Genomic DNA, 20,122 nt, shown 5'->3' on the forward strand with positions numbered 1-20,122 from the left:
GCAAAGGAGATGTGTCATACGCCGCCCGGTTCCCGGACACTCGGTTCAACTCCACCCCGTTCGGCCATTTTTGTAGTTTGATTAGAGATATACGATTATATAGCGTCAAAGAACATTTTTATTCACACGTTAACAAAAGGTCAACAACGGAAGACTTGTCAATCAAGCCTTACATGTTCGAGCCAGAGCGAGCGAGTTGAAAAAGAAGATGATGAACCAGCAGAGTAACTTATTTATATGGATGTATTGCAATGGTATGTAACTGTATTGTGTTATAAGTGAAAGTCGATTATTTTTTCTTGTTAAAACGAGCACACTAACAAGATAAATGACTGCGGTCTAATCTTACCACTAAAAATCTGTATTTATAATATGATACGTTTAGAAAAGCATCAGAAAACACAGCAGCTAAATGACCATTGATGAAACTCAAGGGCAATAATCCTGCAGACGTGTAACGTTACTTCAAAACAAAAACAAAGAAAGACAAAGGTACTGCTAAACCATGACCACCATATGCTTTATTTTTATTAACGATATTTACAGCTTATCGAAATGCTCTGTTCGTCGTCTCCAAAAATAGAAGGAATTGACCTCATTCAGACGAAGTCGATCGGCAAACCCTTCTTTAAACTGGCGGAGGTTGTTGAAGTGGGAATCCTTGAAGTACCGAACATTTTGACTTGCCCTCTTGTAACTTCTGCGTCCTTGAGCTTTGACTACAAAATCAAAGCGAGAAATAGAAATGGCGGATTGCTCGAAGTGTTGGGCCGGTAGTCAATGTCCTTATTTGGCAGTTCCACTACAAATACCGTAATTGTTCAAAATAAGTCATAGAGAACAGAAAAATCTGAACAGGTTGCAAAATATGACCAAAACAGAATATAAAGATATAAACAAAGCACCTGAAGAGAATAATTCCATCTTTTCTGTACTTATAAACACTCCAAATATACAACAAAATGCATTTAAGGACTAAAAAAACCGCAAAAGCGGAAGTTCAAAGACAATATTGTAAAGATGACGGCGCCCACGTTTCTCTGGAGCATAAGGTCTATAGAGAATGATGTAATTGCAATTGGCTTTATGCCCAGCTGCACTACTTCCTGAACTTCAGCCAGCTCCTTGTTTCCTGTCTGCCATTATTGGACAAACTTGATTAATTCAGGTGTGTCTGATTATTGTTGTCAGGCACACCTGAATTAATCAATTTGTCCAATAATGGCAGACAGGAAACAAGGAGCTGGCTGAAGTTCAGGAAGTAGTGCAGCTGGCCATAAAGCCAATTAGATGGGGTTAAGGACTTATGAGCCAGCGCCATCTAGAGTTTTATAACAGAACTTTGTATTTGGCATGATTATTTGTGTGAGAGAGTGTGTGAATGGTTTAAGGGCTCAAATGGATGAATAATTCATCTAGCTGTGAGAGTAAGTGAAACGCAGTAGAGGAACACTCTGTTCTCAATCCAGGGTTTCCTCAGGCTTCCCTGCAGTGTGTTTACTTATTCAGTTATACTTTAGGGACAAATTTTGTATCAAGAAGTGACCTAAATCGTACAAACCTTCCCTTTGGGAACATTTGAGGACATCTAGGAATGCGTAAAAACAAAAAAGACAAATAAATTCCTTAGGATGAATTCCTTTGAAAACTATTTAGGATTAGACCGAGGATAGTAAATTTATCATCGTTAGTATGAAAAAATTCTGTGTATGAAAGGTTCTCATTAATATAAGGTTTTTGTCTGCGTTCTTGTTGGATATGTGGTTGTCAAACTATAACGCTGTTTGTATAGAGACTGAATTTTTGGATAATGTGCATGTGTTTGATGTTATAATGCTGGTGTGTATGGCAAGCCGTTTTAGCTTTTATTAATTTCCAGGATATGAAGTCTTGATATCAACAATTGAATTCTTGATATCAACAATTGTATTTTCACTAGTAAAATGTCACCATACGCTGCCATTCAAAATAAATTGTTGATATCAAGAATGGATTTTTTACTAGTAGAAATATCATTTTTGAAATGAATAATTACATTGTGACTAGTAAAAATTTGAATTCCTGATATCAATAATTAAATTGTCACTAGTTGAAATGTCTATTCTTGATATCAACAATTCAATTGCTACTAGTAAAAAATATCATTTTTGATATCTGAAAATGTATTTCTGATATCAATATTATTTCAGATATCTAAAATGTCTTTCTTACTAGTAACAATCACATTCATGATATCAGAAATTAACATTGTCACTAGCAATTCAGTTGTTGATATCAAGAATTAACATTTTTACTAGTGGAAATGTTATTCCTGATATCAAAAATTGCCATTATTACTAGGAGAAATCGAATTCCTGATATCAATAACTATTATTTTAACTAGTGAATATGTAATTGTTGATGTCAAGAATTCATATCCTGTGAATGATTAAAACGGCTTGCCATAGGTGTGTGTGTGTTCTTGGATGGGCTTGTCTTATATTTCTGTAAAGCTGTTTGTATGGAAACTGTCTCTTTAGGCATTGTGTGTGTGTGTGTGTGATGGAAAGCTGCTGAATTGTCTGTTTGAATGGTTCTGTGTTGTGTGTGTGTGTGAGAGAGGATGATCAGAGGAAGCTTTGATCTCAGAAAGCATGGATTCCCCTTCCTCTGTCCCTCTCTGTCTCCTGTCTCGATGAAAGATACAGTATCATTTGAACACTCATATTTTAACCCTGTAAAGTGCAACAAAAAATGCTAACCAGACATGTTACAATTTGACTGTCCGCTGTGAATGAGAACTGATATTTGATGTTTAATACAAGCTGAATTTTGGACAACTGAAATGTCGATGAAGTCATAGATGAGAAAAACACAAAAACATAACAAAATGTATTCCCAGGTTAACATGAAATGTGAATGAGTGAATCTTTAATGATGCACATCTTTCTAGTCTTCCATCTTCTTTCCTCCTCTGAGAAAAACACTATGTAAGTGTGTAACTTGCAAGTACATTCAGCTGAAGGAAAACAGCGAGGAAGAGAGATGAAGGCAATCTGCTCACCGCTTCTCAATTCCTGGAAGCACAGCGAGAGTGAATCGATTTCCTCCTACTGGTGACATCAAGAGCTAATCGCCATGGGAAACAGAACAGGAAGTGGTCCTCATTCAGAGGAGGGGGTCCCACTTCCCGTCCCACTCGCTGCTCATCCAGAACAGCACAGATTTCAGAGTGTAAACCTTCAGGAGAACAGTGCGCTCTGTAGTATTTACTATTCAGGATTAAGCCTCATTCACAACATTTTTGTTGTTCTGGACTATTCAGTGATCTGGACTGGACTGTAACCTCAGGTTCAAGGATGAATATCTTATCTGTGACTATTTTGTGGGTTTTCCCTGAGTAAGTAATCACAGTGGATGTGAGCTCTGCATGTTTTAAAGGCGAAACTTGATGTAGCTTTACGTTTGTATCCTCTGTTTAAGCTTGTGAGTGTGTACCATTAAATTGTCTCTGGCGCAGTACCCTTGTGGCTTATCTACATCTTAGTACCCGAGGACTCACAATATTTAGGGTAACATTTTTCCATATTCTTCCAACAGAGTACGAGCACTACATTTATAGTCTTTTTTATGTAACCTCATGTGTGTGTTTGCCTCATTTTCAACTTCTCTCTAAGAACTTTCAGCAGACTCGTGGGCGTTCACAGGATGCAGTACGACCGGCCCGACTGAATGGAACAGAACTCAGGGTCTTGAGACACAAGCTTCTTCTGTTCACACAGAATGTGTTTTTGCACAGGGTGTTGGAATAGAGAAAACACAATGTCTCAAGATGCCTTTTTTAAAAGTTGAACTTCTTTTAAGTTGAGTCACACATTTTTAGAACGCCGCACGAGAACGCAAGTGAAAAGCAATGGCGAAGAGTGCAGTGTAATGTAATAATTATATTACATATCAGAAAACAATACTCAATTGATTTAAATAGGAATGATACATCCCTAGATCCTATTTATAAAAATATATGGGTATGAAAGTTCTTTTTTTTCTGCTACAAGACTCTTTTTGACCAATGAGAGCATCCCAAAATTGGTTCCAGTTCAGAAACTTGCAGCGCTCTCACTTGATTTGAAATTGACCCAAAAAATTTGGCAAAAATTTGAGCATTCCTACCTGCCAAACAACTGTACAGCTGCCAAAGACGTTCATTAGACATGTACGTGAATGCCCTGTTGGTAATATTACAAAGACTTAAACTTAACATGATCTATCAGGACTATTAAGAAAACAAAAAAAAGATCAATGCCATTAATACTAAAAACAGTGCCCAAAATTGTCTCAAAATCAGGTAGTTTTGGCCTTGCGGAAGGTCAGTGCTGTTTTTTTCAGCAATATGAGATGCAGGATTAATTACAGTGAGCTCCTGTAGTTCTTGTTTTATGTGTATTGCATCATCACATCCATTAAAGGAATACAGGGAGAAGAGCAAGCAGTTGAGTTGTACAGATGCCTCTGTACTAATGAAGGCCGGAGAGAGCCAATTTGATGTGGTATTGTGTTCGGTCTCCCGGTGGCCTATTAAAATGACCACAGTGCAAGAATCTCTCGTAATCTGTCTCGACTGCCGTTCGGTCTAATTTGCCCGTTCCTTTCTCTCTCAAGCTCCCGTCAGTCAGCCTCATAAATTCACAGCGCCATTGTAGTTAATTGTAGTACATTGAATAAATGTTTCCAGAGCTAAATTGGGTGTAGTTAAGTACTTCACTGTGAGTGTGATATAAAATACCCCCGCCAGTCGCCCCAGTAGACGGCTGATAGACTGCAAGTAGTAATGACGTCGTAGTGTATTACTGCCATTTGCTTCTTTATACGAGGCATTTAGGCTTAAAATATTGACTTCAAATCTTTCTCTCTTTAGACAGAGAAAGGAAGCGCTCTCCACGAAGCCGCTCTCTTCGGAAAGATGGATGTAGTTCAGCTACTGCTTGACTCAGGTATGTCTTAGGGAAGTGAATGGGATTGGGATGGGGATGTTGCATGGCCATGGTTTGTGTGACCTGTGACCTAACCGCTTCCCTGTCAGTGTGCCAGCTGTGGAACAGGAACTGGAGATTGCGGAACATGTTGTTGTATAAGAAAAGGGCGGTGTAATCACTCTGTCGTAGTTTTATTGTTATGGAAACTTTTATTTTAGGAATATTTAGGAAAATTTTCTATGGGTTTATGGGAAGAATCTATCATTATCTATCATTTCCATAAAAAAAAAAAATATATATATATATATATATATATAAAATAAAAACTAATCTGGTTGAAAACTAAACTGGAACTTTAAATGTGCAAAAATTCAAATGAATTCTCAGTAAAAATAAATGTTTATATTTAAAAGCTTCAATGTGGATCATGTTCGCTGTGTTCTGTCTAAAAGCATCTAATTGACATATAAAACAGCTAACCACAGTTCACTTATTGGATTTTCTAATTAAGTGTCGTGTCATTATAGGCAGATGGAACAGTTTTGTGGTGTTGCTTTATCAGAAATAATAAATAAATTAAAAAAAATATATAAATAAATTAAAATATAAACTAAATATAGTAATACACTAAAACTAGTTTTTTTTTTAAATAAACAAATTAAGAAAAAAAAATACAAACTAAGAAAAAATGAAGAAACTAAAAATCAAAAACAAAATTAACCTTTTTATTTTATTTTTTCACAGGGATTGATGCCAACATCAGAGATTGTCAGGGTAGGACTGCTCTAGACGTGCTGAGAGAACATCCGTCTCAGAAATCACAACAAATTGCTTCTCTCATACAAGGTAAAGCATTTGCCAGACTCACTCACAAACTTTTTTTAAAAGCAAATAAAAACACACAAGCACACTCACACACACGTGCACAAGCTGATGAGGGAGCGTGTTCCAGGTGGAGATCAGAAGGCGGATGCTTGCAGATTGATAAAGTTCGTTTCAGGAAGTTTGTGTTAGATTGAGAACAATGGTTGTTTAGTGCGTGTGAAAAATTCTTGTTCCTTGAAATATTTTATGCCAAAACAACAGTTACAAATACCAACAATACTGAGTCTTTACTCATTTTGTTGAGGAATGTATTAGATCTTGGAGTTTATTACTTTGTTATACAACATACTGGCCCTCATTTATCATTCGTGCGTTGAAACGGGCGTATGTGTTCTTTTAATATTTAGAAAAAGAATGTCATTTTTATTATTTTGTCAGTCTGAATTATTTTTTGGTCATTGAAAGCATTTCATTACTGAGTACCTAACCCTAAAAAGGGTAAAGCACACAGGCTCACAACTTAAGGAATACATATACCTACAAATCAAATGCTTTGGTAAAGTCACACAAATTAAACATTGAAGTCCATGTTGCACAAAAATAAACACTGAAGTTTTACAGTGGATCATAATATATCTTTTAGTTTGTCAGTGTGTTTTGTGGTGTCAGGAATTATTTTTCTGCGCATTTCCGCACTAACTCAAAACGTACATACATGTACACCACCTCCTGAACTGGCGTAGGGTTAGAGCGTGCCGTACGCTAACGTCCATATTGATAAATCTCAAAGTCACCGTGGTTTTGGATGTACCCTGGAAATTTGGTGCACGCACTTTTGAAAAATGACGGCCATTATTACTACTTTAGGCCATTTTCAGTATTATAATATATTGGATGGATTCTGAAGTCTGATTCCATCTTCCTTTATATACTGATCCCACTAAACTCATTCTTTCCAGTAGAGTTTATCATACAGCACAAAAGATGTTGAAAATAATCAGATGTGGTTATTATCTGGTTTTCAGGCTCTCTTGTTGTTTCCATCCACCCTATTCCCAGCATTATACATTTCCGAGGGTTGTTAAACTGGGAGTTTAGGACCGTTACTGCTCGAAAATGTCTTCTTTGGACACATGTGAAGTCTAAATCACCCTTCGTCCTATAGGACAGAGGCAACTTTAAAGTTCTCCTCCCTGTCTCTGTGTGGTCAATGAACCCGAATCCCCAGAGTGAAGGAATCTCAAACTCACGCTTGCTGTGGTTTTATAATCTACAGTCTTTGACAGGAGTCTGAAACTATTGTTGTTTTCATGCTTATCATGTGGCTTGTGCAGCCTATAGTTGTTTAGAGCTGCAATTACAGCAGCACATTTTGGTTTCTTTTCACCAACCTAAGAACAAGAGAATGATTTCAGTTTTGCTTGTTTTGACATTTCAACCCCTCATCTTGTACCCCTTAATGCTGTCCTAAAACTGGTACGTCAATGTACTTTTGTGGTTGTTTTTCTGTGCACCAAAAATTGATTTATCTCTGTCTCTCTAGATTATATGATGTCAGATTGTGACAGAGGGAATTTCCATGAAGATTTAGCACGGCAGCGCCCAATACCAATACCAACGCCACGCACATCAATACCCTCACCTGTGCCCTCCCCGTCTTTGCGGCATAAAAGTATGTGTGATTGTCAGATCCGTGAAAATGTTCTTAATACATTCAATCAAAACCATCATACAATGATTACATTTAATAAACTAGCTAAAATAGAATATCTAAATACACTATTTTAACTCTTCCATTAAAAATTCATGTTTAAAAGTAGCCAGACTCATCATTACTGCTGTCACTTTCATGTATTTTAGTGTGCAGTGCGACACCCAGTGGTCAAGGGATAGTATTACAGCACATTATTTGCTGCTTTTTTCCCCCCATAGCAAATATTTTACTTTTTAATCCTATGTTTGATCGCCTAAATCACTTAAACATCGTTTTTAATGAAGAATAATCTTATTTTGCTTAGAATTTTCATAACAGGAATACAAATAGTGACATAAATGAGTTTGAGGAGTGGATGTTCATTATGAAGTAAGTGCAGTCAGCAGCGCCCCTTGTGGTCAGTTGTTGTAGCGCAGTCTTACTCGTTCCCTTTGTGCTCTAAATTACTGCTGGATGTGCGTCTTTCGTTCCAGCTGGAGTAGCATTTTGGTAGGATAACAACAGGTAAATCCGAGAGTCTGCCAACCACAAAATTACTGTTAGCACACATCAGCACACTGAGTCGGTGCCAGGAAACAAGCGTTTGTCCCAGATTAAATATTGAAAAAACAGACAAGATAAATAAATAAAGACAAAAATAAATAGGTTGGCTCTCGCTATGAATGCTCTGTAAGTAAACATTTATTTTAAAGCCCTAACAGAGAATTGTAACGTGCTTTTGGTAGCATGATACATTCCATAAATGCATACAATTTAAACTTGTGTATTATTGTGCTAATTTGACGTGACAAAACTGTACGGGTAACATTTCACAATAAGGTTCATTAGTTAACATTAGTTAAGTTAACATTAACTAATAATGAACTGCACGTATACAGCATTTGTTAATCTTTGTTAATGTTAATTTCAACATTTACTAATACTTAATAATACTAATATTAAACTCTTGTAACAAAAACAGTAACAGATGTATTGCTCATCGTTAGTTTGTGTTAGTTAATACATTAACTAATGTTTAATAAATTACCTCACTGTAAAGTGTTTCCACTGTACCACAGCTATTTGTAATTAATAGTAATAAATAAAATGTTTAAGTAGTAGAAAGTAAAATATATATATATATATATGTGTGTGTGTGTGTGTGTAAAATAATATAATACTTATAGTAAATTATATATATATAATTGTAAAAAAAAAATAAAAAAAAATAAATAAATAATAACACAAGTAATTTAGAAAAAAAAGAAGAAAATAATTCCTCTGTTTCACCATAAACACCATAAATGAATTTAAATTCATACTTTGAATTCTCTTTCCCTTTTTCTCATTCGTTTTGTAGATGATGCGGGACCAGGGGAGTTGTCCAAGTTGCTGAATGAAATAAAGATCTGCCGTGATAAGGATTGCTCCTTTGAAGAGCTTTGTCAGACCATCTCTTCTCACTCTCAGTCCATGGAGAGCTTCGGCAGTGGGCGGCTGTCTGACGAGGAACGCAACGGCACTCTCACTCGAATAAATAAGGTGTGCTTGCGAAGAAAATACAGTGCAGTATGGCTTTTTGGTGGTTTTTGTACAGGTTTTAAACAATGATTAGAAATGTTTAATCTGAAACCGTCCCTCTAAAGTATCAAATATATTCTGGCATCTGTTTTCCAAGAAAATGAAATCAGTCGCGTCAATCGATGAGTATCAAGATTCAAGAGATCCTAATGAGATGCTCACTGTTGATGCAGTATCTCACTCTGGCCAGCAGAGGGAACACAGAACTAAACACTGGGTGCAGTGCTGGGGATCCCTTCAATTTATATAATCTCATACATATATATTTATAGCTCCAAACAGCCCCAGATTTAATCACTGACGTTATTTAACACACACAGAATCTTATCTTTGATGTGGCTTCATCAAACTGCTGGCTGAGAGAGGCAATTATACTTTATAAACTGTGCATTAGGAAAGTGTTATGCAATGGTTTTGCTGAAGATCTGTCGCAGTGACCACTGGATCACGGTATACTCCACTGCGTTTGTTTGATCGATACAATTAAACGTGTTTGTGTCGGTCGGGTCAATCAATCAAAGTCTGCAGAGCCCAGATAAACAAGCAAAGACACGCACGCACACAGACACTCTTCCGATCGATTCCAGTCACATGTCAAAAACTCCCAAGACTTGACTGAGGGGGTTAGAGTTGTTTCCAGCATCTATAAAAGGGCTCTGGGAACATTTTACCGGACATACATGCAATTAGAAAACAATTTTTTTGAGGGCTGTCAAACAATTAATCGTGATTAATCGCATTCAAAATAAAAGTTTGTGTTTACATAATATATGTGGGTGCACTGTGTATAATTATTTTATATATATATATATATATATATATATATATAAATACACATACATGCTTGTAAATATTTAAGAAATATTTTCATGTATATACTGTATATAGATTTATATATAATTTATATTATATATAAATATTTTACATATAAATAATTTTTTTTTCTTAAATATACATATGCATGTGTGTGTATTTATATATATATATATATATATATATATATATATATATATAATAATTATACACAGTGCACCCACATATATTATGTAAACACAAACTTTTATTTTGGATGCGATTAATCGCGAATAATCGTTTGACAGCCCTAAGTATTTTAATTTAAAACAGCATCATCTAATTAAAAATAAAAATGAAATGTTTTGGTTACGTCAAAGGAATTAATCAGCTATTTTTCCCTTACATATTTACATTACATTAACATTTATACATTTGGCAATTTCTTTTATGCAGTGCAACTTATATTGCTTTTAAGGTACATGTTTACCCTTTTTTTAGTTATTACTTTTCCTGGGAATCTAACCCATGAACTACAGGAAAGCAAATATTTGAAGCACATGATCATTGTTTCACATACTAGTAACATATATATACAAATGAAATACACATCATGTTTGTATGATGCTTTTAGCTTTTGTCGCTCAACACGACTAGTAATGTGTTTCTACATGAGTTCTGGAGTTACAAAAAACCTTAGGAAAAGAATCAGACAAAGTGCGTCATTGAGAGTCAGAGAGTCATGATTGTCACATGTTTAAATCTTGCTTCATGTTTATGTTGGTCTATAGAGTGAAACAGAGAAAGACACTTATCAGAAGTCCTAACAAAATCAGTCAGTTCACATTTGTACAGAACTACGGAGCTCTAAATGGGACATGGTTAAGAAGAAAAAAAAATAGATGGGAGAAATTATTTGTCATTGCTTTTCCATTCTCTTTGTTAACGTTTCTCCCAGAAACTTTTGAGTTCGCTCGCATCAAACACACAGTGTTTTTGTTGGTTCAAGTGTCTGTAGTCTGTATAACAGTTCTTATCTACTTGAATGAGGAATGTCCAAAATAGTTTTTCAAGATGGTTTGAATAACAAATCAGCAATAAAATCTAACAAAAGTTTAGTCAAAAGAGCTTATTTGGCTCCAAAAGGGACAAAATACATTTACTGTAGGTTTAAACCTTTTAGGATTTCTCCCATTGGTTTATCTTTGAGTGGTCCGTCTCTTCCCCCTTATACCATCTCTGTCTTATCTTATCTTGTGTTATGTTGGCATGAGCTGAGATTATTTGTACTACTGTTGACTTATAACTCTCTCCACCTGGCTGTAGCGTCCCACTCCCCCGCTGCCTCCGGCGATGGAAGAGGAGGAAAAGAGCTGCGGACCATCAGGCCTGTGGGAGGCGCTCACTCCCTGCAACGGCTGCAGAAACCTGGGCTTTTCTCAGGTACACACAGTCTCACACTTCCTTTCTTTACTATGCAGCCACTGGCTCCTTAGTGGATTAAGAATTTGAAAACGAATGAAGTATGCATCAATCGTGTTTGGGGTAATTACAAGTAACGCATATGTAATCAGATTACTTTTTTCAAGTAACTAGGAAAGTTACTTTTTCAAATAAGTAACACAATCCATTTTGTTTTCCCATTTATTGACGGAGATCTCCATGTTTAGAGAAATCAGGTGAAAGCTTCACAAAAACAGATTCAGTAATCCTCAAAATGAATAAAAACACCTGCAGAACCTGCAGAACAACGTCTTTATATGGATGTATTGCAATGATATGTAACTGTATTGTGTTATAAGTGAAAGTCGATTATTTCTCTTGTTAAAACAAGCACATTAACAAGATAAATGACTACGGTCTAATCTTACCACTAAAATCTGTGTTTATAATATGATACGTTTAGAAAAGCATCAGAAAACACAGCAGCTAAATGACCATTGATGAAACTCAAGGGCAATAATCCTGCAGACGTGTAACGTTACTTCAAAACAAAAACAAAGAAAGACAAAGGTACTGCTAAACCATGACCACCATATGCTTTATTTTTATTAACGATATTTACAGCTTATCGAAATGCTCTGTTCGTCGTCTCCAAAGATAGAAGGAATTGACCTCATTCAGACGAAGTCGATCGGCAAACCCTTCTTTAAACTGGCGGAGGTTGTTGAAGTGGGAATCCTTGAAGTACCGAACATTTTGACTTGCCCTCTTGTAACTTCTGCGTCCTTGAGCTTTGACTACAAAATCAAAGCGAGAAATAGAAATAGCGGATTGCTCGAAGTGTTGGGCCGGTAGTCAATGTCCTTATTTGGCAGTTCCGCCATTTGGCAGAACAGAAAAATCTGAACAGGTTGCAAAATATGACCAAAACAGAATATAAAGATATAAACGAAGCACCTGAAGAGAATAATTCCATCTTTTCTGTACTTATAAACACTCCAAATATACAACAAAATGCATTTAAGGGCTAAAAAAGTGGATTCACCATGATATGTCCCCTTTAACATTGCAATCAGTCCATTGTTTTATATCATTTATTTATTTTTCTTATTCGATTTATCTATCTATTTGATAGATTTACATGCTGTATGATGCATTCTTTATTTCTATATTTTTATCTAAATGCAAGAAATAAATTAATCAATAAAATATGCATTTTTAAAAAATCTAATTATGAATTTTTATATTCCTAATTTGAAAAGTATAATTTCTATATTTATATATTAATATTAATAATAATTTATTTATTATTTATATTTAATGTATTAGCATACTTTATGATGGGTACTTATTATTATTATTTTTTTTTGAGATTTTATTTTAATTTCTTTCACAAAAATGATTGGTGGACCCCTAAATGGGAATTAAAGAACCCTATTGTAAAGTTTTATATTCACATTGATTTATTTATATTCATTCTCATGGCAAAAGGCAAGATCAGGTAAGTAAGTCATGACATATTGTTATGGGAATCTTAGCCAACATCTTCAAAGACTTCTAAAAAAGGGTTTTTTTATCTTTAATTGAGTGGATTGATGTTTAGGATGCTTTCATAATGCCAGAATGAGCAAGAGGGATTCCCATCCCTCAGACAGGAAGTCTAATTATCCCGCAGGAAGTGTAACCGTGTCACACGCTGATCCGCCCACCTGCGCCATGTGAGGAGACCTATCGCTACCATGGAAACAGGGATAGTGAAGGTGGGGGAGGGGGAGACTCAATCTCCAAGTTGGGGTTCCTTGGACTGCGAGTCATACTTCTGCACCCGCAAACCAACCCTGAACTCCGTCACTGGCTCTCCTCCGCAGGGAGAGAGATGCACACGGATTCTGAGGGGTTCTCGTAGTTGCTAGGAGACACAGAATTCATAAAGTGCAAGGCGTGGGATATCCACCCACTTCTCAATTGACAGATCTGAGTCTCCATCAAAACAGGTGCGTCACAGCACTGCGCAATAACATCCAGAGAAAACATCCGGAGACAGAGAGAGAGAGAGAGAGAGAGAGACTGGGCATCAGCATCTGCTTTCTCATTCAAGCTGCTCTCCAGCATTCCTCTGCCTCTCTTATCCATTCTTGTTTTTGTTTTTCCTGCTACGTTTTTCCCCCCGCCTCTAATCCAAGTGCTGCAGTCAGCAAACATGATTTTCATGTTTATGCTAAAAATGTCTTGTGTTTTCAGACCAGAGTTAGCGCTCCCATCTGTAGCATCTGCTTTGCAATGTTTTTCTCTGCAGTTGAAATTACTGTTTACAAACAGACATTCTTTTGTGACATTTCCAGATTGTTTTTGCTCCCTGCGGGGTATTGCACAAAAGCAAGATTAGGGATTAAGCTGGGATTTTCCTGTAGCCCTGACTCGGTTGCATGAAGGGAGGCTAAATTAATCTACATTAAGTTACTATGGAGATTTACACTTTGCAGCTAGCCAGGCTAACAACCAGGCTAAGATTAATCCTAGTGATTTATCGGCTAATTCCTCCCTAAATCCTACTAGATATTAATGTTTTAGTTACTTCATGGTCCTGCATTAAAAATACTAGATATACTGTCATTCATCTAAGTATGCGTACTGCTATAGTTATTATTAAAAACTGCTGTTCATTTCACTGTCAGAGGTTTGATGAATATATATATATATATATATATATATATACAGTATATTATTTGAGATTTAAAGCGTTTATTGGCATACACCTGCAGTGAGGAAAGCAGATTTCCCTGAGCAATTATAACTTTGCTGTCCACAATAAATGCCAACACAATGCAAAAGAACTATACTATCCAATATGAGAAATAGAATATAGACTATTATAGGCTATTTTATTGCAGTTGATGAGATAATAAGAAATGGCTCATTAAGTCGTAAATGTGCTTTCATTTAAGTCTGTAACAAGGTCAATATGTAGTATATATAGACTAAAGATTTGTTTTTCCTATTCACAATGGCTTGCCCTTTGTTGGATGTAGTTGATGAGGAAGTTTTAATACTCAGACGAGCATTCAGGCATGAACGAGTGTTCTGAGATCGGGCAGACCCGTTGGAATCGCTGGCTTCCCTTTATTTAAGTCCAGGGCCAGCTCCTCTGCTGTGGTGAATTCTTGGGTTGGAGGGCTACCCCCGTACCAGATATATGACTTATTTTTTATTGCTAAAATCAGCACAGACAATTAAATGTCACCATGTTATATGTACAATATCTGATTATAGATTACATGAAATCAATTAGAAACAAAACCGATATAGAAATAGATAAAAAGATTAAAGAGATGGACATAAAATAAACTAAATACATGAAATATCCACATAGTGGGTAAGTGTTTGCAATTATTCTTCATGTTAAATGTATGTCCACTGGTCACATTTAAGGCAAAATATACAATTATTTTTTTTTAAATGACAAGTAACTCCTCGAATTGTAATTATGAGGGTTACAATGGAGCACTGCACACTCAAAAAAAATAATGCTGGGTTGTTTTAAACCAATTTAGGGTCAAATATGGACAAACCCAGCTGTTGGGTTAAATTTATTAATTGCATTTTTAAATCCAACATTTAGGTTTGTCCATATTTGATCCAAAATTGGGTTAAAATAACCCAACATTTTTTAGAGTGTGGTTATTTATGGACTTATGCATTCAGTCGGTCTGCTATTGTTTGCCAGACATTCTCTCTTTGTTTTATTACAGCATCTGTATATTGGCTTTTTTACATATTATATGTTTCACTTCTTCATACGTTTCCATTAGATGCCGCACACGTTTTTTCCATTTTTGGATCGGTGATTCTGTGATTGATTTCGCGCTCTTTTTAAGAATGCCATGAACGTGCATTTATCCAAACTATATTCACCTGGCTTGACATATCCACGCGTTCTCATCCTGGCTCAGCAAACGTGCAACGGATTAATCCAGGATGCACTGATCAAACTAAGTCAAACCGTGACTGTTCAGTTATCCTGGCTTTCTTTTGTGCAATACCCCTCTGGAAGACCTGTTACAGATTAGGACTACAACATTTGAACTAGTGCCAAAAAGTCCTGTGTGTGCACTTTATGCTAAACCTTTATATATACACCACATTTCTTACGCTTGGGGATTCTGTTTGTTCTACATTCAGAAAGTATTTATTAGAAAGCAAATTATAGGTAATATATTAACTTATGCTTACAATAGTATGCATTCTTATGCTGACAAATGATTCATCGCAATTAATCGCCTCCAAAATAAAAGTTTGTGTTTACATAATATATGTGGGTGCAATGTAATTATTTTGTATATATTTATATATATACACACGCATGCATGTATATTTAGGAAAAAATATTATTTATATATAATATATTTATATACAATATACATTATATATAAATCTATATACAGTATATACATGAAAATATATCTTAAATATATACAAGCATGTGTGTGTATTTATATATAAAATTTTTATACACAGTGCACCCACATATTATGTAAACACAAACTTTTATTTTGGATGCGATTAATCGTTTGACAACCCTAATTCTTATTATACATTATATTTACTGTATATAAAATAATAATAAATAATATATAAAATAGTTTTATATATAAATTACAGTTCAAAGTTTTAGGGTCAGTTATATATATTTTTTTTCTTCAGAGAAATTAATGCTTTTATTCAGCAAGGAGTGAGGATGCATAGAAACTGTTATGTTACAAAAGACAGTAAAGAACCCAAATAAAAATGTTTAGGGATTTCCACAAAAATATTATACATTTTAGTGTTTTTATAATTTGACAAGAACTTTGGCAAGAACTTGTTCCAACACTTAAGAGTGGAGTAATGATGCTGGACATTCAGCTTTGCCATCACTAAAAAATTATTTTAAAATATAAAAAGAGTTATTTTAAATTGTAATCATGTTTTACTATATTACTGTTTTTCAAAACATTAAAAGACTTTAAAATCTTTCCGACCCTAAAATTTTGAACTAGCGTATAAATATATGTACCGTAATATATATATATAGTATGCATTCTTATGCATAACTGAGTTATCCAGGACAACAAAAAGGAATCTCCCTTCCAGCATATATATATATATATATATATATATATATATGCTATATATATGCTATATATATATATATATATATATATATATATATATATATATATATATATATATATGCTGGAAGGGAGATTCCTTTTTGTTGTCCTGATAATTTAATTTATTGGATAACTCAGTTTGCATACATCATTGGTTATGGCTAAATTTGTATAAGAGTAATTTGGTTGGTCTTGGTCCAATGACTTTTGTGCTCTTACAAAATCCACTAATTACAGCTAATCAAGTGCTCTGGGAAGTGATGTTTTTCATGTGTATTTTAATTGAGCAGATTGGCATTTTATGTGTGTGTGCGTTTGTATTAGAGGAAACTTATGTCCCTGTGGTCTCACTGCCCAGTGTGATTTAGGAGTCGCTCTCTGTGCTTAATAGATCAGTCTGAAAACAGCGCTGGGATAAGAATCCTAAACGACTGGCTGTTTTTCATGAGCCGTTTAAAGCCATAGACAGGAGATTGAGTGAGAACGGGCTTTACTGCATATAAATATACAGCCTTCATAAAGATGGATTCACCATGAACGTCTTATTAGTGGATGATTTATAAAAATAAACGTACTTATTATTAACTTGTTTTAGGAGTGATTTCAGTAATAAAAGTTATTTACCACCAAGCGACAAGACACAATGATATTTTTCTCATATGCTTCATTCCTATTATGTTTGTGCAGTTCTCTTGATACCTATTAAAACTGAATGAACGACCACCATCATTACTTCTGCTGTTCTTGGTGAGCATTTACGCAGTCTCTCACTCCCCACATTGGAAATCATCGCTGGGAAGCGTTCGGATTACTCTCGCTGGTGCTTTTGTTATACCGTATAAATATAAAGGAAAGCCTTGACTGTAGTTATTCCAAAGCAGCAGGGTCCCTCGAGTGATTGCATTAAATGTTTCCTCCGTCATATTTGCTTTAGTCTTCATCGTCGTCCTCCTCCTCCTCTCCCACAGTGTGGCATAATCTCTTTTGTATATCCGTGACTCATGTTTAAAACCTTTAGAACCCTGACAGCGGCTTCATCTACCGAGAATGTTTCCGCACTTCCTCCTAGGTGCTGAGAGATAATTAGGGCAACTAATGAATGTTAACTTCCCCTAGACTGTGCATGATAAGGTAATGACGGTTTTTCCTGCAGAAGAAAGCTCTCAGGAGGACTCAAAGCTCAAAATGCCTTCGGTCTGCCTGCTGGCCCTTTATGGACTATCTGCTCCGAGTTGAGTGTGTGTGGTTGACTAGCTAAGGTTTTTCTTATTTTGTCATGCTTTTTGCCTGTTGTTCCATATTGTCACTTACTCGTCACTCTCTCTCTTTAAAAGTTTAGTTAACTTGTAAACGTTAAGGCCTGTTCCCCTGCTGGGAAAACAGATTAAAACTGTTGATGACTCATCATGCACCAGACAGATTTTTGTCCTATCAGAGGATCTCTACAATGAGAAAGCCCCACCGCTCATTCCAAAACATAGTTTCAGCAAAATTAATCAAAGAGATAATTTTACCTCAAATGAAAATTGAACTTAAACCAAAACTGTGTCATTTAGTCCACACCTGTTTAAAGTATTTTATATTATTGTATTTTATTGGTAACACTTTACAATAAGGTTCATTCATTTTAGAGCCAGACCGATATATCGGCAGGCCGATATTATCGGCCAATATTAGGCATTTTCCAAACTATCGGTATCGGCAGTTATAATGGCCGATAAGTGAATATTTCAAAAATAAAATAAAAACGGACGAAACACGCTTGAACCATGTCATGAGTGTTGGAGTTGTATAGTTTGTCCACCAGAGGTCACTCTACACTCTTTGAGTTGGTCACAAGACATTGCTTGAATAACAATTAAAAGAACATCCCCATCAGTTCTTTTAACTCAAATAAGCATGACAAAATTTGTGACTATCATGTCCAGTTTTGCTGCTGTTAAATAAGCCGAGAGTGAAGCGGAATTAGCTAGTAATAGTTACGTTACGTTGTTACAGTGTAGTTGACTGACTGTCCTTTTAACTTTTGACAATGTGACTGTAGTATTTCTTTAATAGCGCGTGACAGTTATAGCAATGAGACGGACCATCTCTCTTTGGCCTGTTATATTGAAAATGTATGTTTTAATTGTTTGCTAAATTATGGCTCATCATAGACTCGCTAACCACAAAGCTAGCTAATGCCACTATCATCAGTCTGTTCTGTTGTGACAATAAAAGAAACAAGTTTCTTTTTAAAATGTATTACACTCATAAATAACTACAAATAAGTAATGTTAGGGAAATTTGTTAATGTTTTGCATGTTTCTGAAATAATAATAATAAAAAAAATATCGGCCGATATATCGGAATATCGGATTTTAAAACCAACAAATATTTGTTGGTTTTAAAATATATTTATATATTTAATAATAAAAATATATTTACAAATATAATTAAAACACAAACACAAATATTTATAATATCGGTATCGGCCCTCAAAATCCTTTATCGGTCGGGCTCTAATTCATTTACCTTAGTTAACATGAACTAAGAATGAACAATACTTCTACAGCATTTATTAATCTTAGTTAATATTAGTTTCAACATTTACTAATATGTTATTAAAATCAAAGGTTGTATTTGTTAACATTAGTTAATGCATTGTGAACAATGAACAGCTGGATTTGTATTAACTAACATTATATTAGTAAATACTGTAACACATGTATTGCTCATTGTAGTTCATGTTATTACTCTTAGTGTTGAAGCCATTTCAAAAGTTCACAATTAATGTAATTAAGTCACCTAAAAGCTTATTGGCTGTTGTTTATCCCTTCAATTATATCTTTCCCCCTGATTTCCTGATTTAGTAGGACATACATCAAAACATGAAAGACCAATTAATACTCATACTCAAGTCATTTAATTAGGTCTGCCAGAAAGGCCTCCAGGACTCCATAACTCCAGGACTCCTGAAAAACACAAACATAAGGAACAACATAATGATGGACCATGACGTTTTAATGGGTTTCGTGACAAATCGTGTTTTACAAAGAGATGTGTGATGCTACGAATAACAATAGTCTGTGCTGTTTGCCACAAATATACTTGGGACAATAATTTTTCAAGCAACAATATAGATTTATTTTCATTTGAACAATGCGAAATACTGTTTTATATAACAGTCAATGTTCTCAATCCAATAAGCATTAACTTGTGTGGCAAAAGGTTAATTTTGGGTCATATTTATTTACCAAACAAAGCCTTTAGGCCTATAAATCACAGGCTTTTGGGGTTTGACCTGCAGATGTACCTCATCCGGTGTGCTGAAGCAAAAGTGCATTACAGAGTTCATAGTTACATTGGGAGCAGGTGCTAAATCTGCAAAGGTGTTTAATAGATGGAGGTAATAACTGTAGTCAGACATTTTTATGAGAGTCGGAAAATAATTGCCACTTTAATTTGCTAATTTTCACTTTTCATGCTTTATTCTCTTTCTCCAGCTCTCCGTTTCCTCTCTCTTTCTATCATCTCTTGCACTGAGTCCGTTATATATCAGGCAGAATGAGATTATTTTGTCCACTAAGTCTTTTAGTGAGAAAATGGCTGAAGAGCAGGCTACTATATCTTTCTGATGTTATTTATTTGTAGTGCCTTCATTTTCCCGCTTATTGTTTGCTCAGTTTATAATGAAGCCTCGCTGT

The 20,122-nt window shown here is 35.2% G+C and overlaps 1 protein-coding gene across 8 annotated transcripts in view; it reads left to right on the plus strand.

Moving 5' to 3' along the window:
- anks1b (ankyrin repeat and sterile alpha motif domain containing 1B) overlaps positions 1 to 20,122 on the plus strand; it is a 173,603-nt gene that overhangs the window by 45,490 nt on the left and 107,991 nt on the right. For 7 of the 8 annotated variants that reach the window (XM_089126724.1, XM_039668353.2, XM_039668354.2 and 4 more), the window contains exons 5-9: positions 4,895 to 4,970; positions 5,697 to 5,798; positions 7,321 to 7,449; positions 8,831 to 9,012; positions 11,170 to 11,286. In XM_089126724.1, coding sequence (XP_088982850.1) covers positions 4,895 to 4,970; positions 5,697 to 5,798; positions 7,321 to 7,449; positions 8,831 to 9,012; positions 11,170 to 11,286 — 606 coding nt within the window. Of the gene's footprint in view, positions 1 to 3,211; positions 3,380 to 4,894; positions 4,971 to 5,696; positions 5,799 to 7,320; positions 7,450 to 8,830; positions 9,013 to 11,169; positions 11,287 to 20,122 lie in introns of those variants that run through there. The other variant, XM_039668362.2, reaches the window with a different exon arrangement.

This window comes from Pimephales promelas, chromosome 24 (genome assembly GCF_988280905.1).
Source record: "Pimephales promelas chromosome 24, fPimPro1.hap1.1, whole genome shotgun sequence".
Taxonomy (NCBI): Eukaryota; Metazoa; Chordata; class Actinopteri; order Cypriniformes; family Leuciscidae; genus Pimephales; species Pimephales promelas.